At 39.5% G+C, this 25,863-nt stretch overlaps 1 protein-coding gene across 2 annotated transcripts in view; it reads right to left on the minus strand.

Moving 5' to 3' along the window:
- Nucleotides 1-25,863, minus strand: part of LOC118625191 (CD302 antigen) — a 146,539-nt gene that overhangs the window by 95,975 nt on the left and 24,701 nt on the right. For both annotated transcript variants that reach the window (XM_036253768.1, XM_036253766.1), the window contains exons 5-13: nucleotides 24,484-24,594; nucleotides 21,264-21,404; nucleotides 18,821-19,012; nucleotides 17,575-17,732; nucleotides 15,607-15,717; nucleotides 14,982-15,070; nucleotides 14,666-14,835; nucleotides 12,002-12,201; nucleotides 10,460-10,602 (exon numbers count right to left, since the gene is read on the minus strand). In XM_036253768.1, the coding sequence (XP_036109661.1) occupies nucleotides 10,460-10,602; nucleotides 12,002-12,201; nucleotides 14,666-14,835; nucleotides 14,982-15,070; nucleotides 15,607-15,717; nucleotides 17,575-17,732; nucleotides 18,821-19,012; nucleotides 21,264-21,404; nucleotides 24,484-24,594 (1,315 nt within the window). The remainder of the gene's footprint in view (nucleotides 1-10,459; nucleotides 10,603-12,001; nucleotides 12,202-14,665; nucleotides 14,836-14,981; nucleotides 15,071-15,606; nucleotides 15,718-17,574; nucleotides 17,733-18,820; nucleotides 19,013-21,263; nucleotides 21,405-24,483; nucleotides 24,595-25,863) is intronic.

The following is a 25,863-nucleotide window of genomic DNA, read 5'->3' on the forward strand; positions in this document are numbered from 1 at the left end:
AGCTACACAGACCGTCTCCCAGAACCAAACTGGAATTACAACTAAAACACAGACAAATTGACGGGAAAAAGCAACAGCAAAGCAGCTTGCGAGGACCATACAACGAGGGACACTGACTCCATCCCGGTAGGCTTGCGAAGGCGCTAGACGGGGCTGGGAGCCCACGGTCGGCAGCTCGGCAGCGGCCTCAGCTGGGAGCAGCGCCCTCGGGTCACACTCCCAGGCGGCCCCACAGCGCAGCCGGGACAGAGGCTGAAACAGCCACAGCCACTCACCTTGGGTTCCGGCAGAGTGAGGGCGGACTGGACTGGAACTGTGTGCGGACACTCGGGGTATGGAGGGCGCTCAGGGCTTTTGCTGAGTTGCAGCCACGCAGGACGGTGGGCATATTGCTCCTTCCCAGGGCTCTGAGAGAGGCAGCAGCCCCTCCCTCGGAGATCCAACCCCACCCTGTGGGCCATTGAAGTGCTAATTGAGGCTCACTAACAACCAGCATCTGCCCCACCCTGGGGAAATCCCCTTGTGCTAAGCAACTGAGGGAGTTTTCAATCAACTGACAACCCAAAACTTATCAAGTAACCTCCACTGCTAGCCTCCAGGCAAAAAGCTAGAGGATAACATTACCTTTCCTGGGCTGGCAACTTTAACCAGGAAAGTAAGACTTGACAGTGGTGTTCAACGTGGGTCCTCCCTCGCTCATCTAAACACAGGAGAGGGAGCCACAAACAGCAGAACACCAACACACACAGGGAAAACTTGACAGACTCCAAAGCCCACAGTGATAGCCAAAATGGTGAAACACAGAAACAGAAGCCAAATGAAAGAGCAAGAGACCTCCATCGAAGATGAGGTCAATGTGGAGCAATTAGGCATGTTAACAGAGCTAGAATTCAGAGCCATGATCTTGAGGAAGCTGAAGAGCATGAGTAAAGACATAGAGACACTGAAAATAAGCCAATTGGAAATTAAAAACCATCAAGAAGAGATAAAAAATGACATATCAGAAATGAAAAACACATTGGAAGGTTTAAAAAGCAGAGTAGAGGAAGCAGAGGACCGGATCAGTGAATTAGAAGACAGGGTAGAAGAAATCAACCAATCAGAAAAACAAAAGGAAAGAACTATTAAAAAACAGGAAGACAGCTTAAGAGAACTATGGGACAACTGGAAACGTAATAATATTTGCATCATAGGAGTCCCCGAAAAGAAGAAAATGAACAAGGGATAGAGAATATATTCAAAAAAATAGTGACAGAAAACTTCCCCAATTTGGTGAAGGAAGAAGGCATTCAAGTTCAAGAAACACAGAGAGTCCCAAGTAAGAAGAACCCAAACAGGCCCACACCAACACACATAGTAATTAAAATGCCACAAATTAAAGACAAAGAGAGAATCCTAAAAGCAGCATGAGATAAACAACAGGTTACCTACAAAGGGAACCCCATAAGGCTCTCAGCTGACTTCTCACAAGAAACACTACAGGCCAGAAGACAATGGCATGAAGTAGTCAAAGTCATGAAAAACAAGAATCTGAATCCAAGACTACTCTACCTAGCAAGGCTATCATTCAAAATAGAAGATCAAATAAAGAGCTTCCCAGACAAAAAAAAAAGGCTAAGGGAATACATTAGCACCAAACCAGCACTGCAAGAAATGTTAAAAGGACTGCTGTAATTAGCAGTAGAAATGGGAAGAAAAATAGAACCACACTAAACAAAAGTGGCAATAAATAAGTACATATCAATAATCACCTTAAACGTAAATGGATTGAATGCTGCCCTGGCCGGTTTGGCTCAGTGGTTAGAGCGTCGGCCTGCAGTCCTGAGAGACCCGGGTTCGGTTCCCGCTAAGGGCGCGTACCTCGGTTGCAGTTTGTCCCCGGCCCTGGTCGGTCATGCGGGTAGCAGCCACTCGATGTGTTCCTTTCACATCGATGTTTCTCTCTCTCTCGCTATTCCTCTCTCTCCCTCCCACTCTACCTGAACAAAAAATGGGAAAATGTCCTCGGGTGAGGATAAAAAAAAAAATTAAAATAAATAAATAAATAAATGGATTGAATGCTCCCATAAAAAGACACAGAGTAGCTTATTGGATAAGAAAGCATGACTCATCTATATGTTGTTTAAAAGAGACCCACCTCACAACAAAAGACTCACATAGGTTGAAAGTGAAGGGATGGAAAAAAATTTTCCAAGCAAATGGAAAGCGAAAAAAAAGCTGGGGTAGCAATTCTCATATCTGATAAAATAGATTTCAAAATGAAGACCATACCTAGAGACAAAGAAGGCCACTATATAATATTGAAAGGATCTATCCAACAGGAAGATATAACCTTGATAAACATATATGCACCCAATATAGGAGCACTAAAATATATTAAAAATCTTCTGGAGGACTTCCAAGGAGAAATCGACAATACAGTCATAGCAGGGGACTTCAACACCCCGTTGACAGCACTGGATAGATCCTCTAGGCAAAAAATTAGCAAGGAAACAGAGACTCTAAATGAAGCACTAGACCAAATGGATTTAATAGATATCTACAGAGAATTACACCCCAAAACTACAGAATACACATTCTTCTCAAGTGCACATGGGACATTCTCAAAGATAGACCACATGATAAGACACAAACTAAATCTCTACAAGTTCAAGAAGATTGAAATCATATCAAGCATCTTCTCAGATCACAATGGCATGAAACTAGAAATCAATTGGAACAAAAACATGCAAAGACATTTCAACACATGGAGGCTAAATAGCATGTTATTAAACAATGAATGGGTCACCGAGGAGATCAAGGAAGAAATTAAAAACTTCCTGGAAACCAATGAAAATGAACACACAACAACACAAAATCTATGGGATGCAGCGAAAGCAGTTCTGAGAGGGAAGTTCATAGCACTACAGGCCTACCTCAAGAAACAAGAAAAATTTCTAATTGACTGTCTAACCTCACAACGTAAAGAACTAGAAAGCAAGCCAAAAGAAAACCCCAGAGCAAGTAGAAGGAAGGAAATAGTAAAGATCAGAGCAGAAATAAATGACATAGAGACCAAAAAAAACCACAAAACAATTCAAAGGATCAATGAAACAAAGAGCTGGTTTTTCAAAAAGATAAACAAGATTGATGGATCCTTAGCTAGACTCACCAAGAAACAAAGAGAGAGAACTCAAATGCACAAAATCAGAAATAAAAGAGGAGAAGTAACAACTGACACCACAGAAATACAAAAGATCGTTAACAGCTACTATAAACAACTATATGGCAACAAATTCGACAATCTAAGCGAAATGTACAAATTTCTAGAAACACACAGTCTCCCAAAACTATTCCCGGAAGAGATAGAAAACTTGAACAGACCAATAACAACTAAGGAAATTGAAAAGGTAATCAAGACTCTCCCAGCAAACAAAAGCCCAGGCCCAGATGGCTTCACGGGGGAGTTTTACCGAACATTCAAAAAAGGACTAACACCCATTCTCCTGAAACGATTTTGAAAAATTCAAGAGGAAGGAAAACATCCAAACTCGTTTCATGAGGCCAGAATAATTCTAATTCCAAAACCAGAAAAAGACACTACAGAGAAAGAAAACTACAGGCCAATATCCCTGATGAACATAGACGCCAAAATCCTGAACAAAATATTAGCAAATCGGATCCAGAAATACATCAAAAAAATTATTCACCATGACCAAGTGGGATTCATTCCAGGGATGCAAGGCTGGTACAATATTCACAAATCGATAAACGTGATACGCCACATAAACAAAATGACGAATAAAAACCACATGATCATATCAATAGATGCTGAAAAAGCATTCGACAAAATCCAGCATCCATTTCTGATAAAAACGCTCAGCAATATAGGAATAGAGGGATCATATCTAGACACAATAAAGGCCATATATGAAAGACCTACAGCCAACATAATACTCAATGGACAGAAACTAAAAATATTTCCATTAAGAACAGGAACAAGACAGGGATGTCCATTTTCGCCACTCTTATTTAACATTGTACTGGAAGTCTTAGCCACAGCAATCAGACATGAAGAAAAAATAAAAGGTATCCAAATTGGAAAGGAGGAAGTGAAACTGTCATTATTTGCAGATGACATGATATTATACATAGAAAACCCTAAAGACTCCATCAAAAATTTATTAGACTTAATAAATGAATTTGGCAAAGTAGCAGGATACAAAATAAACGTCAAGAAATTGACGGCATTCTTGTACACCAATGATGAACTCACAGAAAGAGAAACTGAAAAAACAATCCCATTTACTATCACGCCAAAAAAATTAAGATACCTAGGAATAAACTTAACCAAAGAACTAAAGGACCTAGTTGCAGAAAACTACAGGTCATTGAAAAAAGAAATAGAGGAAGATATAAAAAAGTGGAAGCACATACCCTGTTCATGGATTGGAAGAATTAACATCATTAAAATGTCCATGCTACCCAAAGCAATCTATAGATTCAATGCAATCCCCATGAAAATAACAACAACATTTTTCATAGAACTAGAACAAATACTTCAAAAGTTCATATGGAACCAAAAAAGACCCCGAATAGCCACAGCAATCTTGAAAAAGAAGAACAAAGTAGGTGGGATCACAATACCAGATATCAGGTTATATACTACAAAGCGACTGTAACCAAAACAGCCTGGTACTGGCACAAGAACAGGCATATAGACCAGTGGAACAGAACTGAAAACCCAGAAATGGACCCAAGGCAATACGCTCAATTAATATTTGACAAAGGTGGCAAGAGCATACAGTGGAGTAAAGACAGCCTCTTTAATAAATGGTGTTGGGAAAATTGGACAGCTACATGCAAAAAAATGAAACTAGACCAGCAACTTACACCATACATAAAAATAAACTCAAAATGGATAAAAGACTTAAATGTGACCCGTGAATTCATAAAAATTCTAGAAGAAAATGTAGGCAACAAAATTTTGGACATCATATGGAGCAGAATTTTCACTGATACATCACCTAAGGCAACAGGAACAAAGGAAAAAATGAACACATGGGACTACATCAAACTAAAAAGCTTCTGCACAGCAAAAGAAACATCAAAATGGAAAGGCAACCCACTGTATGGGAGAACATCACTGCCAATGATGTATCAGATAAAGGGTTAATTTCCAATATATATAGAGTGGTCATACAACTCCACAAAAGGAAGACAAAGAACCCAATTAAAAAATGGGCAGAGGAGCTGAATAGACACCTCTCCAAACAGGACATACAAATGGCCAAAAGACATATGAAGAAATGCTCAACATCACTAATCATCAGAGAGATGCAAATTAAAACAACAATGAGGTATCACCTCACACCTGTCAGAATGGCCGCCATCAACAAATCATCAAACAACAAGTGTTGGCGAGGGTGTGGAGAAAAGGGGACTCTAATACACTGCTGGTGGGAATGCAGACTGGTGCAGCCGCCATGGAAAACAATATGGTGTTACCTCAAAAAATTAAAAATTGAACTTCCATTTGACCCAGTGATCCCACTGCTAGGTATATACCCTAAGAAGTCTGAAACACCAATCAGGAAGAATATATGTACCCCCATATTCATGGCAGCACTATTTACAATAGCTAAGATCTGGAAACAGTCCAAGTGTCCAGCAGTAGACGAATGGATATAAAAGCTGTGGTACATATACACAGTGGAGTACTATGCAGCGGTAAGAGAGAAAGATCTCTTATCCTTTGAGACGACATGGAGGGACCTGGAAAGTATTATCCTAAGTGAAAGAAGCCAAGCAGAAAAAGACAAATACCACATGATCTCACTTATATACGGAATATAATGAACATAACAGTCTGAGGAATACAGTAGACCCAGAAACATGGAAGTAGGGCCAGACTGACATCCCTCAGAAGAGGGGTTGGGGAGGTGGGAAGAGATAAACCACAGAACTTATATGCATGTATGCATGACCAATGGACATGGACAACTAAGCCGGGGATGGGGCGGAGGTGGGGTGGGGTGGGGGGTGCCAATGGGGTAAAAAAGGTAAAATATCTGTAACAAAAAAATAAATAAAAAATTTATATATATATAAAAAAGAATCTGGTGAGGCCAGTAGCCTACACCACTCGAAATGGACCTGGGGCTTGAGCTCCAAATGGTCCCCTGTTCTGTCACTGGGTCAGGTGGCTGGGACTGCATGATTCTGACAATAATGGGAACAGAGCCCTACATCTGGAACAGTGTCACATCTACCCCAAATAAACCTTCCACTCAACACGGTGGTTGGAACACCTAAAAGGACAGGCTGCTGGGATGTTGTCATGCTTATCAGACAGGTTGTATGAAACATTTTGTGCCTGCTTCAGTGAAGTTTTTTTTTTTTAATCCTCACCCAAGGACATTTTTCCATTTTTTGTTCAGATAGAGTGGGAGGGAGAGAGAGTAAGAGAGAGAGAGAGAGAAACATCGACGTGAAAGGGACACATCGAGTGGCTGCCACCCACAAGACCAACCAGGGCCGGGGACAAACTGCAACCCAGGTACATGCCTTTAGCAGGAACCAAACCCAGGTCTCTCTGGACCGCAGGCTGATGCTCCAACCACTGAGCCGAACTGGCCAGGGCCAGTGAATGTTTTTTAATAAGTGTCTGTATGTGTGGAAAGATTTGGTCTGAGTTTTGCATTCATTATAATCTACTCCTCAAGGTTGTGAGTAGTAGTTAAGAAACACTCACCTCAAAAATAATCCAAGACTTAGTATATCTAAATCAGCTTATTAGGCTGCTCTGCAATAAAATTTTGTATATTAATTTCTTATTTGTTAAATTTTTATTAAGTTACTATTTTTAAAAAACATATTTTTATTGATTTTTAGAGAGAGAGTAAGGGATAAGGATAAAGAGATAGAAACATTGATGTGAGAGAGAAACATTGACCAGCTGCCTCCTGCACATCCCCTTCTGGGGATTTGGCCCACAATCTGGGCATATGCCCTGACCAGAATCAAACCAGTGACCTCTTCATGCATGGGTCTACACTCAACCACTGAGCCACACTGGCTGGGATAAAATTTTTCTTTTTATTGATTTTAGAAAGAGAGAGGGAGAGAGATACATCAATTTGTTGATCCACTTATTTATGCATTCATTGGTTGAGTCTTGCATTGCCCTGACCAGGGACTGAACCTTCAACCTTGGTGTATCAAGATGACACTCCAACTAAGCTACCCAGCCAGGGCTATAGATTAATTTCTAATGCTAGAAAATAAACTCTAGAATACCCGAAATTCTATAATAGATGCTTAATAAATGAATACTTATGGAACACAGGTATTTTATTTTATATCAGGTTCTCAGCACACTGCAGTGAAATTTTACTTTCTTTAATGAGAAAAATACCATTGTGCATATGTTAATACACATCTAGGAAATGTGGAAAGTGTTCACACATTTCACACATTTAGAAAATCACTCAAAATCTTATCTCCCAGAGGAAATAATGATCTTTTTTGATGCATTTTTGCACTCTACTTTTTAATGTAAATAGTACTTTTTTTCACTTTTATAATTTGCTTTTTCAACCACTTAATATATTATAAATATTTAATGTTATAATATTATTTTTTAAAAATCTTAATGCACTAAAGGGAAGTAAAAGAAGGTAAAGGGGGGATAAATGGTGATGGAAGGAGACTTGACTTGGAGTGGTAAACACACAATACAATATACAGACGATGTATTATAGAATTGTATACCTGAAACCTATATAATTTTATTAAGCAATGTCACCCTAATAAATTCAATTAAAAAAGGAATATAAAAAATAAAATATAATTTTAATGCACAGGGAATAATTCCAAACAAATATCAAAGGTGATGATGATAGGTATCTTTACTTTTACCTTTTTTTGACTTTCACAGACATTTATTTAATGTTATTAAGTACAATATGGCTATTGGTTTAGCTATTCTTCTATTCTTTTTTTTTTAGAGAGAGAGAGAAAAACATCGATCAGTTGCCTCACGTATGCTCCCTGACCAGGGATCAAACCTGCAACCTAGGTATGTGCCCTGACTGGGAATCAAACTGAAACCTTTCAGTGCATGGTACAACACTCCAACCAACTGAGCCACACTGGCCAGGGCTCTTCTATTCGTAATCTAATTATCATGTATGTGTTAATTATATTAATTTAAAATGTTAAGTATATGCTATATTTATATATTATGCCAAGAAATAATAGTGAATTTTACCAGATGCATTTTGTAGAACCTATTAAGATGATCACATCATATTTTGCCTTGATATGTAGATCCAATATTATATTCTTGAAATAAATCCTACATTATCAAGGTGTGTTATTCTGAGGTATTATAATGTAGTAGGTTAAGAATGTGAGCTCTAATAGGTTCAACTATAAGATCCTTTCCTTACTAGCTATAAAACCTTGGGCAAGCTTTATTTCTCTGTGTTTCTGTCTTCTCATTTAGATATAATGGGCATAGTAACAGTATCTGTCTCATAGTTTGTTATAAGAATTAAATGAGCTAATAGACAGGAAACACTTAGGAGTTCAAGTGTTTGTTATTATATCAGCTGTTAGTATTTACTTTTATAAGTCTAGTCATGAGGTTGGTCTGTAATTCTTTCTGCAATTGTCGACTGGCTTTTTAAAAATAATTTTTGTGAGTTTATTTGAGTCAAAACTGTCGACAATTGCCAAATCTCAACAGGTTGAGGTACAGCTCGAGAATGGCAGTTATTTGCCTCATTTTATACATTACAATCAAAAGAGAAGATGAAAGCGAGTTACATGAATCCATTGGTGATAGATTAAGGAGGCGGAAGAAAGCAAAGTGGGGAAAACTCTGGGATTGGATAAAAAGTAAAATGATAGATACATACATTTTTTACATAGGTGGGTGCCGGATAGTTAATGGATAGCTAACAGTCAACAATTAATTTAACAAGAACTAGGGGATTTATAGTCTCTGCCCTGGTGCATTGGTTGTGCCCTGAGGGGTCTGGAACAAGGGGAGTTACCCTGACATTCCAAAAGTCTGTTATCATGATGCAAAAAGACAATAGGCTCAGAATTAAGGTGAAAGTTGACCTTTGTCAGGGAAGATGCCCTGCTAGGACATGACTACCTGCCTGCCATAAACTGCTTTTAGTTAAAGTTGTTTTTTTTTTGAGAAGTATTCTACTTTAATTTTTCTTTTCTTTTTTTAAAATCTTTATTGTTGAATATATTACAGATGTTCCTCATTTTCTCCCCATTAATCAGACTAGTTCATGAAAAAAAAAAAATGCTTGAATCAGTTTCTATCTAATGGAATACAAGCTCTTGCTTGTACTATTGAAATACATGGTAATGATCTCTTTTGTAAAATGTGAAGGAATTCACATATAGAACTATATAGTTCCCATTGCTTTATTGGAAAATATTCTTTATCAATGTTTTCTTTTTTATCCTCATTCGAGGATATTTTTCCATTGCTTTTTAGATAGAGTAGAAGAGTGAGGGAGGGGGGGTGAGAGAGAGAGAGAGAGAGAGAGAGAGAGAGAGAGAGAGAAAGAGAAAGAGAAAGAGAAAGAGAAAGAGAAACATCAATGTGAGAGAGACACATGGGGTGGTTGCCTCCCGTCTGACCCCCACTGGGGCCGGGGATCAGCCTGTAACCCAGGTATGTGCTCTTGACCAGGAATCGAACCTGCAACCCTTTGGTCTGAAGGCCAACACTCCAACGGCTGAGCCAAACCAGCCAGGGCTTGTCAACTTTTTCAGTTTCTTCCATGGCTATTGGATTATTTGGTTTCTACTTTTCAAATCAGTTGTATAATAATTTGTATTTCCCTAGAGATTGTTCATTTAATAATTCCACGTATAATAGCATAAAATAATGCATAGTAATCTCACCAATTAAATTTTTTTTTCATGAAATGGATTTTATAATCCCCTACTCAGGATTCATTTTAAGTATCTGTTTCCTTTTTTATTTTCATGGTTTAATCATCAATGGATTTTTTTTTTTTTGTATGTTCTGGTCTCTGTACCTTTGCTTACATTACATTCTGTTTTCCCTGCTCCTTCTCCTATTTTACCTTTCAAAATACTATCTTACTTTCCAAGAACATCCTTTTTCATAACATTTTTTCCAATTACAAAATCCTCCCAGAAATGCTTTCTCCCTCCTCTGAATTCCAATGGCCCCTTTTTACCTATGTGCTAGATTTTCCACTATAATTCTCTTATCCCCATGGTTGAACTTGATTACACTGTGCAAAGGGTGGGGCCTCTGTCTCCCTTATGTCTGAATCCCTCACAGTGTCTTACATACAAAAATACTTGATATTCAATGACTGCTAAGTACCGAATGGCCCTTTTAGATAATAAAACATGTCAATCTTAATACCCAGAAACATCTAATTTAGCATAGACAATCTCCTAAAAGAATTACCTGAAATGGTTCATTAAAAAGTGAAGAAATTCCTTTATTTCCTCCACATGAAGGAAGCTAGGAAGGTGTCCTCCAAGTGCTTGGCAGAATCTTTCAGCTTCTTCCCAGTTCCTCTTTCTTATAATTCTTTCTATGTGAAATAACTTAACAAAATAGAATGTTAATTTGTTTTCTGATATGAAAGATCCATAATTTAAAAATCAATTACAGTAAAATGTATGGGCCCCTGAAATGGATTTTTCAGGTGTAATGGGGATGTAGGTAAATGTGCATATACTGTGTCACAGACAGGTCCTACTGGAGTGTCACTGAAGGCCAGCACAGGTGCCAGCCACTGTTTTCAGAGCGATGACCTTCCTGTCAGGCTGGGGAACACCCCAATTAAATAGCATGTTCTCCTGCATTCCTAGGACCGGGAGAGGTCAAGTGAACCTCTTTAGATACGGCTTTAAAGGATACATATGAATGGTTTGGGAGGAGACTTCTGTAAAGAAGTGCTAACAATATAACTCAAAACATAATACACTGAGAGCTGCACAGTAAGTACAGAACTATTTTCTGATGAAGAAGAATCAAAGGGCAGACGGCACTGATGTGTGAACACTGACAGAAGGTGGCAACAAAACTTGCAACTTTAGACCATTTCTTTGACTTATGATGACTGATTTTATGCCAAAAGAACCACAGTCATTGTAAAAGAAGAGGAGAAGCAGATGACACAATGGTAGATTGAATTATTGGTCCTGGTTTCTCAGTTCTCTGTGATATAATTATGTATTCTTGCCATGGTCTCCAGGTGGGTGAAGTAAACTTCTGTGTACATTCACTTGGGGCTCTGCCACGTGACTTGCTGTGACCAATGGGATATCAGAGGCCTCAAATGTGTTCACACGGTTGGGCTTGCCTCTCAGGCTCCAATGATTGAGATGAACAAGCCCCTGACGGCTGCTGCTCGCTCAGCCTGAGACCCAAACTGAAGGACAGCAGATCTCAACTCAGAGCCTGCAGCCCCGCAGAGCTGACCCACAGTGAAAGCAGAGCTGACCATTCAAGCCCAAACTCTATCAATCAAACACTCTCTGTCCTGTTTGTTGTCATAGTCCTTGAATTTTGGGGTGATATGTAATGATTTCTTTGTGGAAACAGTTAACTGACAAAGACCCTAAAATAATATATGTATTTTTTACATTGTAAGAAGTGACAGTGGCTATGATAACAAGAACTCATTTGCTAACAAGAACCAGAGGGGTATGAGAATCATAAGCAAAGTTTCAGCATGGCGTGAAGCTCACCCAGCTTCCCGGAACAAAAGAACCACCGGGAAGAGCCAGTCTGCCTCTGCTTGCTCTCCGGGCAGGACGTGAGGTCATGTGGGAAGGGCCGTCGGATGCCGGAGACCCAGTGATGCTCTCCCTGACAAGGACGCTGTGCTCCCAAACACTTGGGTAGGTTACATATATACCTCATTGTTTGTACGAAGACACAGACTTGGATTGTAAAAGAATAGGTTCACTGAGGGACTGAGTGAGAATGTTACGTTACCTTATAACAAGAAAGCCCCGAGGGAAAATTCTCCCAGCCTTCGGGACAGGGGTCTTCAGGCTTGGGGGCGGCCTCCTCAGGCTCAGCAGGCCCACCGACCGTCTTGCAGATGGAAAGTGCTCTGAAGCTTCTGCAGTCTTTTACCTCCCACTTCCCAGGAGACTTTCCAGTAGTCATAGCCACGCACCCGCCCGGAGAAGCTGGGGATGAATGGGAAGGTGAATTAAAAATCACATTTTAAAATGGAAGTCCAAAAATTTTCTAGTGTCCTTACTCTTTATGTGAGCCAAGGCGGGGAGAGAGAACAGGAAAGAAATGTGTCATTCATAACAATTATGTTGACATGATGACAACAAGGGTAATATGGAGAAGTGTTTGCTACTTGCCAGGTACTATTCTAAGAGGATTAAATGAATCGAATCCTCACAAAACACCCTGTACAGTGCATTCTGTTGTCATACCGAGGTACAGTGAGGATTAGCTGTGTGTCCTCATGTTAGCAAGTGGTCGATCCCGGACTGGAATCCAGGTGGCCTGTGGGCAGAGCTGTACCCTAAAGCACTACACTGCTCAGCAGAGCGTAAGTGGTTCATATTAGCTTTGAACCATTTTGAACAGTTTTTAAGCAAGGACACCTCAGAACAAACCTCTTACAGACTCAGATCCAAAGGAAGGGCTGGTACAATAAAGGTAGAGGAGGTATATATATGTTTACTATTTATTTTGTGGCCGCCAGAATTTTATTTATTCATAAAACATTAAAAGATTATTTGTATTATCAGATCCATTTTCCAGATAAGAATAAGTGATCTGCCCACAATCATAGCCAGTGGGTGGCAGAGCGAGGACTGAAACCCAGGTTAGTCTGGCAAAGTGGCATGCTCCCTTTTCCATTGCATCACACTGCCTCAAGGGGGCGGAAGACTAGAGCACACACTGGAAGTAATGAAGACAACTGTATTCCATCAGCAGGAAAACCATTTGGTCTCATGTCTCATTCTTACACATGGACAGCAAGAGGAGCAAGGACCTGGGAAAAATAATGTGTGTTACCTGGAGGAAGGTGCTATTTTTCTCCAGTTCTGCTTCCTATCCTTGGCTTATGCATGATAGACCAAGCTGGTTGAAGTTGGGAGTAATAATGGTTAAAAAAAAAAAATAAAAAAAGCTTAATGTGCCTGGCAGCCTATCATGTTGATGCTTCTCTCTCTCTCTCACCGATGTTTCTATCTCTCTCTCCCTCTCCCTTACTCTCTCTCTAAAAAAAACCAATTAAAAAATGCATTAAAAAAAAAGCTCAATGTCAGGCTTTCTGGCCACAGGACTGAGAGAATAGACACTACAGTTACTTCCTGAGCACCTCTCCAACCACCAAGGCTTATCTCTGAAGAATGTGACATTGATTTTAAGATGTCTGAATATCTATAAAAGAAATCACATGTGTTTTACATATAAGAAAATTTTAATTCAAGATGAAATTTAATCAGGATTAACATCTGTCTCATTCATCTTATACAAGGAAAAAGATGACTTTGTTATCAATATCACTCATATTTATGATGATGACCATATGTTACAAATTTTGTGGGCATTCTTTGTTTCAAATGTTGTGTTTAATTATACACTCACAAGTTTTAATTTCTGTGTTATGAAAATTGGTCTCCATAACCACATTGTACAAACACAAGAAAATATAAATAATTCAAAGGGAAAACAGTTGAACCCTGTATAGCTGCTGTCTTATACAAAGTGAAAATCCTCTAAAAAGCACTGGATTAGAAATCTGGAGATCTAGATTTTAGCAATTCAATAACCAGGTCACCTTTGTCAACTAAATCACCTTTTAAAACCTGTGTTTTCTCAACTCTAAGAACATAAGGGGGACTTCTGAGGTCCTCTGGGCTCAAATGTTCTGATTCTAAGGCTAATTATGGTCAATGCTACTTAGAGGGGGATGAAAAACTTTCAGAATAAATAATACCTACAATATATGGCCTTCTTAATTCTCACCCACTGAGGATAATGGAAGCAAACACATTCAGTTTTGGAGAAAGAAGTTAAGAAGCAGAGAGCTGAAAATATAAAGTGCTTCGCAATGAAGCTTCCAGATTCTGCTTGGGATTTACATGAAAAAGATTTTAAAAAACTGACACTGAGGGTTCTAGCTCTATGTCATGAGATGGTGGTTTCTGAGAATTGAGTTTTCCAGCTTCTTTTATTGGGTTATTATTCCCAAGGATTTAATAGGGAAGATATACTCATTTATGGTCCCACAGATAGAGTCTAGTTTTAAAGGCTGTAGTTTCCCTCACATTTCAAAGGTAAGTAAAGAACGTATTTGGGAGGGATGCTGCATGGCACAGGTCACTGTATTCTATTCCTTTAAAGGCTGAGACACTCTGCCCTGGTCTTTTTGGCTCAGTGGTTAGAATGTCGGCTTATGGACCAATGAATCTCGGGTTCAATTTCGGTCAAGGGCACGTACCTCAGTTGCAGTTTGTCCTGGGCCCTGGTTGGGTCGTGTGGGAGGCAACTGGTCGATGTGTCTCTCTCACAAGGGTGTTTCTTCCTTGCTCCCTTCCTCTCTCCCTCCCACTCTATCTGAAGATAAATAGAAAAATATTCTCGGGTGAAGATTAAAATAATAAAGGCTGAGACACTCACCTGGCTCAAGAAAATTCCAGTTGGAAAAGGTTACAGACCGCTTTACTCCACCAACACTTGCCCAGCTGTACTCCCCATTTGAATCTACATCTCTCAGGCCAATCCAGAAGTACTTTTCTGTAGATTTAGTATACTTTTTAATCATATCATTCAGGAATTCTTGCTCAAATCTACAAAATAAAAGTCAAATTAGTAGGTATTTTTACAATAATCAAATTACTAGTAAAATAGAAGATCCACATTTTTCTTAGGAAGATTATTTAGCAAAGGAATCCAGAGTTAAAAGTTCACTAGTACATGTTTACTGATCGCACACCTGCTAGTTATAGTCAGATTGCAGTTGGTTCCAAAAGGGACCTCATCCTTGTAAATCTTGTAACAGGTTTCTCCGTGTCTCTTCCAGCCCTGAATAAGAGGAGAAATACTGACTGTCACACCGCCTTCCAGATTTGATGATGCCCCCGTGACAAGCAAGATTCTGCTAACATCTCACAACGTATGAAAACTAAGGACATGGGCAATGAATTCCTACGCATGATAAGGGTGGGTACAATTTCCTAGAGAACCTCCACAGGACTGTGAGCCTGCGTGATAGAAGGCGTTGTCTTGACCCTTAGCGCCTAGCTCGTCATAAGAGTAGAAAGTTGTGGGTGGAATTATTTTTGAACAGGAATACATAAGTAAGGGAAGTAAAGATATCAGCATTGAGGATAGTAACCATATACATTTTTATAGAAATATATAAATAGGCATCTCTTTTTTCTTCTGTAACAACACTGATATGTCATAATTTACTGCACTCTGGCTTGCTCTAACATAAATGAACAGAAGTTATTAATTCTTCCATGTTCCAAATCAGACTTGTTGAAGTCTCAATCACCATCCCTTACCAAGAAGGTGTAATTCTGCTTAGAAAAATGTATGCAGGAGTTTTTACATACCTCACCTGGAGGACACATCTTATCAGCACTTGCATCGCTCATTTTTTCTCCCTTTTTCTTACATACATATCTACGTTTCTCTTCACACGACTGGACTTTCCACTGACCTAGCTTTAAAAAAAAATAGAAAAAAATTTTCCCACAGAGATATTATTTGCCATATATTTAGAATTGAACTCTAACTTATTTTAAGTCAAGATAGCTTCTTCTCACAAAACTATGGGGGTGGGGAGCAGAGGAGGAGGGGTAGAAAGAGAGCGATAGGGAGAGAATAAATATAAATGAAGGATAAAATCTGAGAACATACTCCTAGAAAATGCTACCCAACCAGGCTACATTATTTCAGAATTACCTCAAGGTCACAAGGGGGATGCATTCTATTTTCTTATAAAAGCAAAACTGAAATCGTCATAGGATAGAAGTTGGAGAGAGAAGAACTCAGCTCACAAACAGTTGCCCATGTTCTAATATTCTTCCATAGGACATGGCCAGAGTTGGTCCACAGGCTAAAGACTTTGAGCATGTCAACTAACCTCCCTGCCGGTGTCCTCAGATGTAAGATGATTATGGTTAGAAGAGCTACTCTCCAGGAATTCTAGAATCAACAGTTCTTCCAACTCTACTTCAGCTTCGAATTCAAAGTTCTCTCTTTCAAATATACTACTTAATATTTCTTTTTGCTTAATTGATTAAAACCATCCTGCTTTCTTCAAATTAAATTTTAGTAAGTCAGTTTTGCTAAGGTTTCTGAGAACAGAGCTTTCTAGTTGGACACTGGAATGCTGCCGAGGTATGTTATCAGTTCACACTTGCCAGTGGGAAGTCATTTCTACCTTTGACACTTTCCTAAAGGCATCTTAGATATTCTTTTAAATAGAACATTAAATGTGACAACCTTCTAAATTCATCTTTGACAACTTTCTAAATGCATCTTTATCCTTGAAATACTTCTAAATACAGATACCACTAATAGCCTCTACTGAAGTCTTTCTAGGTTAGGCAACACAATCAGCTTCCTAAATAATTAGAAGTTTACAGGAAAGTGATACAAACAAAATAGAGAGGCATACAGTCCTTCCTGCTAAGATACAGCTTGTGTTGAACTCATAACTAAAGCATGTGCAATGAATGTTTAAGCATTCTGTAAGAATAAGATGCTCTCTGAACGAGTTAGACCTAAATTTTAATAAAAGTATTTTTATTAAAAGTATTTTTACTTCTTTTATGTATTGATTGATTTTAGAGAAAGGAAGGAAAGGGTGAGGAGAGAGGGAGGAAGGAGAGAGAGAGAGAGAAAGAGAGAAACATGCGAGAAACATCCATCAGTTGCGTCCCAAACATGCCCTGACTGGGGATCAAACCCGGCAACCTGGGCAAGTGCCCTTACTGGGAATGAGCCCACCACCTTTTGGTGTACAGGACGATGCATCTTAATTAGAACCACCTGGCACAAGAATCTGAGTTCTAAAGGGATCCTCATGCCCTGGCTGGTTTGGCTCAGCGGTTAGAGCATTGGCCTGCGGTCCAGAGAGACCCAGGTTTGGTTCCTTCTAAGGGCACATACCTCAGTTGCAGTTTGTCCCTGGCCCTGGTTGGTCGTGCGGGTGGCAGCCACTCGATGTGTCCCTTTCACATCGATGTTTCTCTCCTTCTCTCTCTTCCTCTCTCCCTCCCACTCTATCTGAACAAACAATAGAAAAAATGTCCTCGGGTGAGGATAAAAAAATAAAAAATAAAAAAATAAAGGGATCCTCATGGTCTGTTTCAGACCAGGGCAGATTCTCTCAGACAGAAAGTGAATTGCTTAGTCATTGTTTTATTTCCTTTTTATTTATTTATTTTTTTCAGTAGCTACCAGAAAGACCATCTACAAGGCTCTTGCCTTTTATTTTATTTTCCAGCTTAAACACAAACATCCCCACCAAAGATTATTATTTGAATATAAATAACCCCCAGGAGGTTTCCTACCTTTCCTAAATAGGAAACACAGTTGGGAGTCTTATTGTAGGGAATGCTGGGCTCATTCTCATCCCAATATGTTAGAGTAACTTCGGTACCATCTGACCACTGAAATAAAGCTGGTGTGTTTATGTTCTTAAGACCTGTCCATGTTTCTTCTTTGGCATCTAAAAGAAAAACGTTTTGCTTGTTTGGTTTTACTCAATTACATACTTCAATGTGTACATTGTTACTGATTTTTACATTCTGATATGGGGTTTTAAGAACCTTGTTGGTATTCTTTATTTTTTTCTTTTAAAGTTTTAATTCAGAAGATGGTATTCTTTTTTATTTATTTATTTTTAATTTAAGTATATTTGGTATAAAATCTTATATTGGTTATGTCAGTTTCAGGTGTACAATACAGTGATTTGACATTTATATACGTTACAATGTGATCTCCCCCACGAATTCCAGTAACCCTCCGTCACCATGTAAATTTATCACAATGTTATCGACTGTATTTCTCTTCCTCTTTTTAACCATCTCCCTACCTCCTCCCTCTTGTAACCATCCCTTCGGCACTCTTAATTAACCTGTTAAAATGTTGATAAGTTAGGCAGGCAGAGTGATGAGGGCTTCCCAGGTCACTCGGGCAGGTAGAGCGCACAGGGGGGACAGCTGTACTGTGACCTGTAGGCTGGCTGTTCCCGACATCTGGGTTGGGCAATTCTTGTTTACGGGGAATAATAAAATATACAGAGACACTGGTAGATGCTCCAATTAGAATAAGAACATTGTCCATCACTACCCTGGTAAAACAATCCACACCATGCTGACAACAGAATAGGTATCTACTATCAGCTGTTATTATTAGCGAATCCTAGGAGGAGGTTATAATACTAGCAGTGTAATACAATTTTGTTCTTCAGTCTTTAGCTTTCAAATAATTACAAAAGTGAAATAACCATCACTTCAACTAGCTACCAAGGTGTCTATTTAAATTTGCAAATTAATGAAAATGAAGTAAAAGTAAAAATTCAGTTCCTCGGTTGCCGCAGCTACGTTTCAAGTGCTCAAAAGCCACGAGAGGGGTGGCTACCACACTGACAGCACGGATCGCGGAAAGAACAGTTTCATCTTTGCAGAACATTCTATTGGACATTGCTGAGCTACAAGGATCAAACTGTGAGCTGTTCATTCCCAGTAAGAGTTTGAAAACAGGAATACTTTAAACTGTGTTAAATCTCTCAAAGAGGATATATTTAAAACTTACCCCCATTATGAAGTTTTGTCACAACCACTTCCACATCTGCTAAAGAATGAATGCTGATGAGGTCACTGCCGAAGGCTTTGCATTTTGCATGTGCCAGATCCCAGGAATCACTTTCATTTGCCAGCAGATAGCAAAACCCATTATTCGGCAACCAGTCTGCATCGCAGCGAGTATCTGAGTATGTCCACACATCTGGGAGAGAAGCAGCTATTTATATTCCAGTAAAGGTAGATCTATTTTGAATCCACATTACAAATTCCTCTTTCTTGACTCATAAAGCGTCTGAAAAGCTAGGGAATGTGATGTCAGACAGTATAGTGATATGAATTTATGGGGGCGCCCAATGTCTACATAGCATCATAGAGTGACTGCAGGGATTCAGATAATGATCTGACTTGGATGCGATGCAAATGTGCTTCGTGGATGGGTTCTGACTACTTGAAGCGAGACTGCCTGTAGTCCTAGCAGGCAGAAGGAAGGTGTGGGGTAAGCCAGTTGCGCTCAGATCTCTTCCTTGGCACGGGATTTGCTAGGTTCCCCTCCAGTCTCGGCCTCTGAGAGATGATGAGGTCGAGCCTCCTTTTCATGTATAGTCAGCTTAGCCGGGGATGTGCATTCATACTCACTATTCAAATGAATGCTTCTTTTGTTCATAATGATGGGCAGGGACTTAAGGAACAGAGTGTGGGTATACACTGCACACCCAGGGAGGGCAGCTGTTGGGGGAGGCCAGTGTAGGCCTTCTTCTCTCCTCCTCTGCTTGACCGCTAGCCCTCACAAATTAGTGATTCTTCGTTTTCACCATGAGGAAACTCAACCAAATAATGGTAAAAAAAGATTAGAGAAAAAGAGCGGTGCACAAGACCACTCAAAATACTCTACCCCTCGCAGCGGAACTAGAAAGTAGCTCGGTTATTCCGATTTCATGGATCGGAACCATTTGGAATGTTTCTTGTACGAAACACAGAATCTTAAAACTGTGGATAATTTGGCAAGCAACAAAAAGTTCTCTGTATCTGTGTGTCTGTTTCTGTTCTGCTTGCTCATTTTGATAATTTGTTTTTTACTAAAGGATAAAATTCAGGTTCAGCTAGCTCACACTTGTAAGATAACTCAACTGTAAAGTTCTGAAACAGCACTTATTATTATATTTTACAATTATGATAAAGACACTGAGGGGAAAACCACCCGTAATTGAACTTAAAACAATCATCTTCCTATTCCAGTCTTTGTCTCTATGAATTCATATTTTTACAAGATTAAAGTGATAAATAGGCATATAATTTTGTTTTGCTCTTTTTACTTTCCTGCTGGCAGAGTTATTTTAATAAATGTATATTATTCAGTCATGTGGAAACATCATGATTTAGTTAATAATTACTACTACAGAATACTTATGTGATCTATATTTAGCCACCTTGGATTACTCTCATTTGCACTGTCTTATCTATTACGCCCTTTGTTATATAAACTAAATTTGATATGAATCAACTTGGAAGATCATTTCCCCCTATTATGTAAAAACATCCCCCTATATTCTTGATTCTATATACTTACTTTTTAATCTTAAAAATATAGCTTTATGCGCCTATGTGGATAAGAAGATATATGCTTTATTCCTTTCCCCCAGCATCCCTTAAGGCGTAACATTTAAAATCTCCCCCTTTCCTCCCAGTTTGGAGTATTAGTTTTTCTCATTCAGGATTTAATCAAATACTAGGGACATGGTAGGCACTGTGCAGGACAGTCAGGGCACCTCAAACTCTCTGCTCCTCAAAAGTTCAGCTGCTCTGTGTCCCTCTTACCCCCAAACGCCCTACCCCCCCCCACCCCGCACACATTTTGTCCTTTCGCACCTCTCCTTCTCTACCCAATGTATCAGCATGAAGACCTAGAGAGCCAGGCTGGCGAGGACAGAAGAGAGGTGGGGATGTGGGGAGGTGGGAAAGCTGGGAATGTTCTCGTGTCCGTCATGCATGACTTCTTACAGAGGCAGGTCATACTACGGAAGACCCGAGTGTGCAGAGACATCACCAAGACGCTTTATAACATACAGATGGCTGGGCCCCACCCTGAGAGTTTCTGATTCCGGGAATGTGGCCCAGGTCCTGAGCATCTACATTCAACAAGTATAGGTTGTGCCGACACTCTCAGTGTGGGGACCACCCTTGGAGAACCACTGCTCCAGAGAAAACAGAGCCACCTGTGCACAGAAATGTATTTCTTATTTAGAATACCTCTGTCTTTTTCTGGGGATATACCAAAGCAAAGCTTTATTCATATAGAGTTGATAACATCTAACCACAGGGTCAAAGTTAATACTCTTCAGCATTGGCAGTACTAAATAAAAGAACGGTAGAAATATACATCCAAAATGCATTTACTTGACTTCACAAAACTGTAATTTTTAAGACCTATTTGTACAAGTGAGTAGGAAAGGTACCTGTTAACTCCACTGTGGTATTTAATGATTTCTCACAGACGTAGGGCAGTTGAGCCTCACAGGAACGCCTCTGCCACAGACCAGAGGTGGCGTCCATGATTGCACAGCTGGACCCGCCTATTCCAGATGCACTGGGCATATCTTAAATGATAAGATTTTCAAACAGTGAAAAGGGGAAGTTTAGAGCCAGAGTGATAGTTAGAAAAAAATTATTTGTGTTTTTAATTTTGTACTTTCACGGGAACTCATGAAATAGTTAAAACCTTCTACTAAGTTGAAATGCATAAGCCTCAATGGACAATCATGTGCTTAAATATGTCTTTCTTCTAAAATACAGGATACAGGGCGAAAGCCTCTGATGCACTGTAGTTAAATCTAAAAACCAAAACCAAAACCAAACCTTTGCCCCCAGTCAACTTGGATGTCATATTCTTTTTTTTTTTTTACTTTGCTATATTTACTTCTAGTATTTTCTTTTCTGTCTTTAAATTATTTATTTATTTTTTTTGTTACAGATGTTTCTCCTTTTTTACCCCATTGACACCCTCCTCATCACCTCACTCCCGCCCCGTCCCCAGCTTTGTTGTCCATGTCCATTGGTCATGCATACATGCACATAAGTTCTGTGGTTTATCTCTCCCCCCCACACACCCTCTTCTGACGGATGTCAGTCTGGCCCTACTTCCATGTTTCTGGGTCTACCGTATTCCTCAGATTGTTATGTTCATTATATTCCGTATATAAGTGAGATCATGTGGTATTTGTCTTTTTCTGCTTGGCTTATTTCACTTCGGATAATACTTTTCAGGTCCCTCCATGTCGTCTCAAAGGATAAGAGATCTTTCTTTCTTACTGCTGCATAGTACTCCACTGTGAATATGTACCACTGCTTTTTGATCCATTCGTCTACTGATGGACACTTGGGCTGTTTCCAGATCTTAGCTATTGTAAATAGTGCTGCTATGAACACGGGGGTACATATATTCTTCCTGATTGGTGTTTCAGACTTCTTAGGGTATATTCCTAGAGGTGGGATCATTGAGTCAAATGGAAGTTCAATTTTTAATTTTTTGAGGTAACACCATATTGTTTTCCATAGCAGCTGCACCAGTCTGCATTCCCACCAGCAGTGTATCAGAGTCCCCTTTTCTCCGCACCCTCGCCAACACTTGTAGTTTGATGATTTGTTGATGGTGGCCATTCTGACAGGTATGAGGTGATACCTCATTGTAGTTTTAATTTGCATCTCTCTAATGATTAGTGATGTTGAGCATTTCTTCATATGTCTCTTGGCCATTTGTGTGTCCTTTTTGGAGAGGTGTCTATTCAGCTCCTCTGCCCATTTTTTAACTGGGTTCTTAGTCTTCCTTTTGTTGAGTTGTATGAGCACTCTATATATATATTGAAAATTAACCCCTTATTTGATGTCATATTCTGTGGTTAGCAGCTCTTCCTCTGCTACTCTATACATATACTACTTGATGGTCTGTAATGCCTTTAAGGCCTTGAATTACTCATGATGAAATTTTATTAAAGTAAAATGACTATTGGTATTTTATTGTACTTAGTTCATTTTTCTTATATGTGTGCAGAATACTTTTGTGCTGAAGCTAAGGTTCTACATTTGCCAGAGGCCTAAGATTTTATTTCTTAAAAAGGTATCTAAACCTTCCTTTTGGGAAAAATACCTTTTGGCTAACTAGGGTTTTATTTACTACAAATCTTTCTTTAAGGTATTTATTTGTGTTATAAAATATAACCATTAAGTGAAAGATACAATCATCAAAACGGAAAGGCTACCCACTGTATGGGAGACCATAATTGCCAATGATATATCAGATAAGGGGTTAATTTTCAATATATATAGAGTGCTCATACAACTCCACAAAAGGAAGACAAAGAACCCAATTAAAAAATGGGCAGAGGAAATAAATAGACACCTCTCCAAACATGGCTAAGAGACATATGAAGAAATTCTCATCATCACTAATCATCAGAGAGATGCAAATTAAAACAACAATGAGGTATCACTTCACATCTGTCAGAATGGCTGCCGTCAACGAATCATCAAACAAGTGTTGGAAAGGGTGTGGAGAAAAGGGGACTCTAGTGCACTGCTGGTGGGAATGCAGACTGGTGCAGCCACTGTGGAAAACAATATGGTGTTACCTCAAAAAATTAAAAATTGAACTTCCATTTGACCCAGTGATCCCACTTCTAGGAATATACCCTAAGAAGCCTGAAACATCGATCAGAAAGAATATATGTACCCCTATGTTTGTAGCAGCACTATTTACAATAGCTAAGATCTGGAAACAGTGCAAGTGTCCTTCAGTAGACGAATGGATAAAAAAGCTGGGGTACATATTCACAATGGAGTACTATGCAGCTCTATGAAAGAAAGATCTCTTGTCCTTGAGACTACATGGAGGGACCTGGAAAGTATCATCCTGAGTGACGCAAGCCAAACAGAGAAGGACAAGTATCATATGATCTCACTTATTTGTGGAATATAATGAACATAACAGTCTGAGGAATGGGGTAGTCCCAGAGACGTGGAGGTGGGGTACAAACTGACAATCCCCAATAGAGGGGATGGTGGGGGAGAGATAAACCACAGAACTTATATGCATGTATGCATGAACAGTGGACATGGACAACAAACTGGGGACAGGGCGGGGAGGGAGAGGGAGGGAGGAATCAGTGGGGGAAAAAGGAGAAACATCTGTAACAAAAATTAATTTAAAAAAAATAAAATAAAATATAACCATTATGTTGTCAGTAATTGACTGCTACAGAGGAAGCCCCCAAGAGTTTTAAATGAGGGAACATTTCCATGTTAGAGTTAAGCTGCAGAAGAAACACATTAGTCATAGACATGTCAAGTCCCTAAGGGACACAGAATGGCTCCTGGGCCATGTGATGGGGCTTATTCTGTTCTTACTTAAAAAATATAAGGTTGCTTTACAGGTTAGACAAAAATGCAACACGGTGTGGTTCAACTTGGCTATAATGGTATCAACTTGACTATGACGGCATAATGGTTATAATGACTAAGCCTAAGAAGAACTTAGAAAAAAGTTCTTCTGAAAGTAACCATTATAAGAATTTTCAAGGTTTGAAATGTTTATAAGATTTCAGTGAGTGGGAAGCTTTTTTTTTTTTTTTTTTTTTTGAGGTTTTTGCTCTGTGAATAGTAGGTAGAGAAGAGAGCAGTTACCTGGGTCCCAGTTGAGGAAGTTTAATGGCTTGTGGTCTGACCATTCCCAGCCACTAGAAGAGTACAACTGATTTAAGCCAATCCAGAAAATTTTTGCAATGCCTTCTTTTTCTGTAACGACATAATTTTAACAAGTGACAACGTTACCTAAGTTATTATATCAGACAGACTGTCTAGGAGGCTATCTATCCCACAAACCCCAGTGATGCTGAGAGGCAACCAAGCCTCAGGCTGCTGAGAGACCCAAGGGCTGATCAGTTCATTCCACTTTCCCATCACCCAGTGCAGTTTGCATTCTCTTTCTTCTAAGGCAAAAACAGGCTCTTCTCGGAATAGCCGTTTCACTACTTTAAATCCTTCTGTCAGAAGGCAGTTGTTTCGTCAGGGATGTAAAGTACAACACAAGAAATATAGTCAATAATTTTGTAATAACTATGTATGGTTTCAGATGGCTACTAGACTTGTCTGGGTGATCACTTTATAATGTCTGATCCCTGTGCTGTACACCTGAAAGTAACATAATATTGTATGTCGACTGTAATTGAAAATGAAAGCAGCCTTGTCCAGTTTGGCTGAGAGGTTAGTGTTGGCCCTCAAAGCCAAGATCGTGGGTTTGACTCCCAGTCAAGGGCATGTACCTGGGTTGCAGGTTCGATCTCCATCCCCAGTTGGGGTCATGCAGGAGGCAAGCAATCAATATGTCTCTCTCACATTGATGTCTCTCTGTCTCCCTCTGTTCCTCCCTTTCACTCTCTCTAAAGAGCAATGGAAAAATATCCCCAGGTGAGAATTAACAACAACAACAACAAAAAAGCAGTTATATATATAAAAGTAGTTTCCATTGAAAACCTAAATTTAAAAAATACATAAGTTTTTATTTATTTCAGAAAGAAAGGAAGGGAGGAGAGAGAGAGAAATCCATGTGAAAGAGAAATATCAGTTAGCTGCCTCCTGCACATCACCTACTGGGTATCGGGTCCCCAATCTGGGCTTGTGCCCCGAATGGGAATCAAACTGTTGTTCTTTCAGTGCATGGGATGACGCTTAACCAACTGAGCCATGCGGGCCAGCGCTAGATTGTGAAGATCTGACTGTATTTCAGACTGACAGTTTAAACTCATAAGTACAGCCTGGCCATTGTGGCTCAGTGGTTGAGCATCAACCATGTACCAAAAGGTCACCGGTTCAATTCCCAGTCAGGGCACAGGCCCAGGTTGTGGGCCAAATCCCCAGTGGGGGGCATGCAGGAGGCAGCCCACTGATGTTCTTTCCCATCCATGTTTCCATCTCTCCCTACCTCTCCCTTCCTTTCTCTCTAAAATCAATAAAGAAAAAAATTAAAAAAAAAACTCATAAGTACATATCATTAGCCAGATACTA

This window comes from Molossus molossus, unplaced genomic scaffold (assembly GCF_014108415.1).
Source record: "Molossus molossus isolate mMolMol1 unplaced genomic scaffold, mMolMol1.p scaffold_m16_p_11, whole genome shotgun sequence".
Lineage (NCBI taxonomy): Eukaryota > Metazoa > Chordata > Mammalia > Chiroptera > Molossidae > Molossus > Molossus molossus.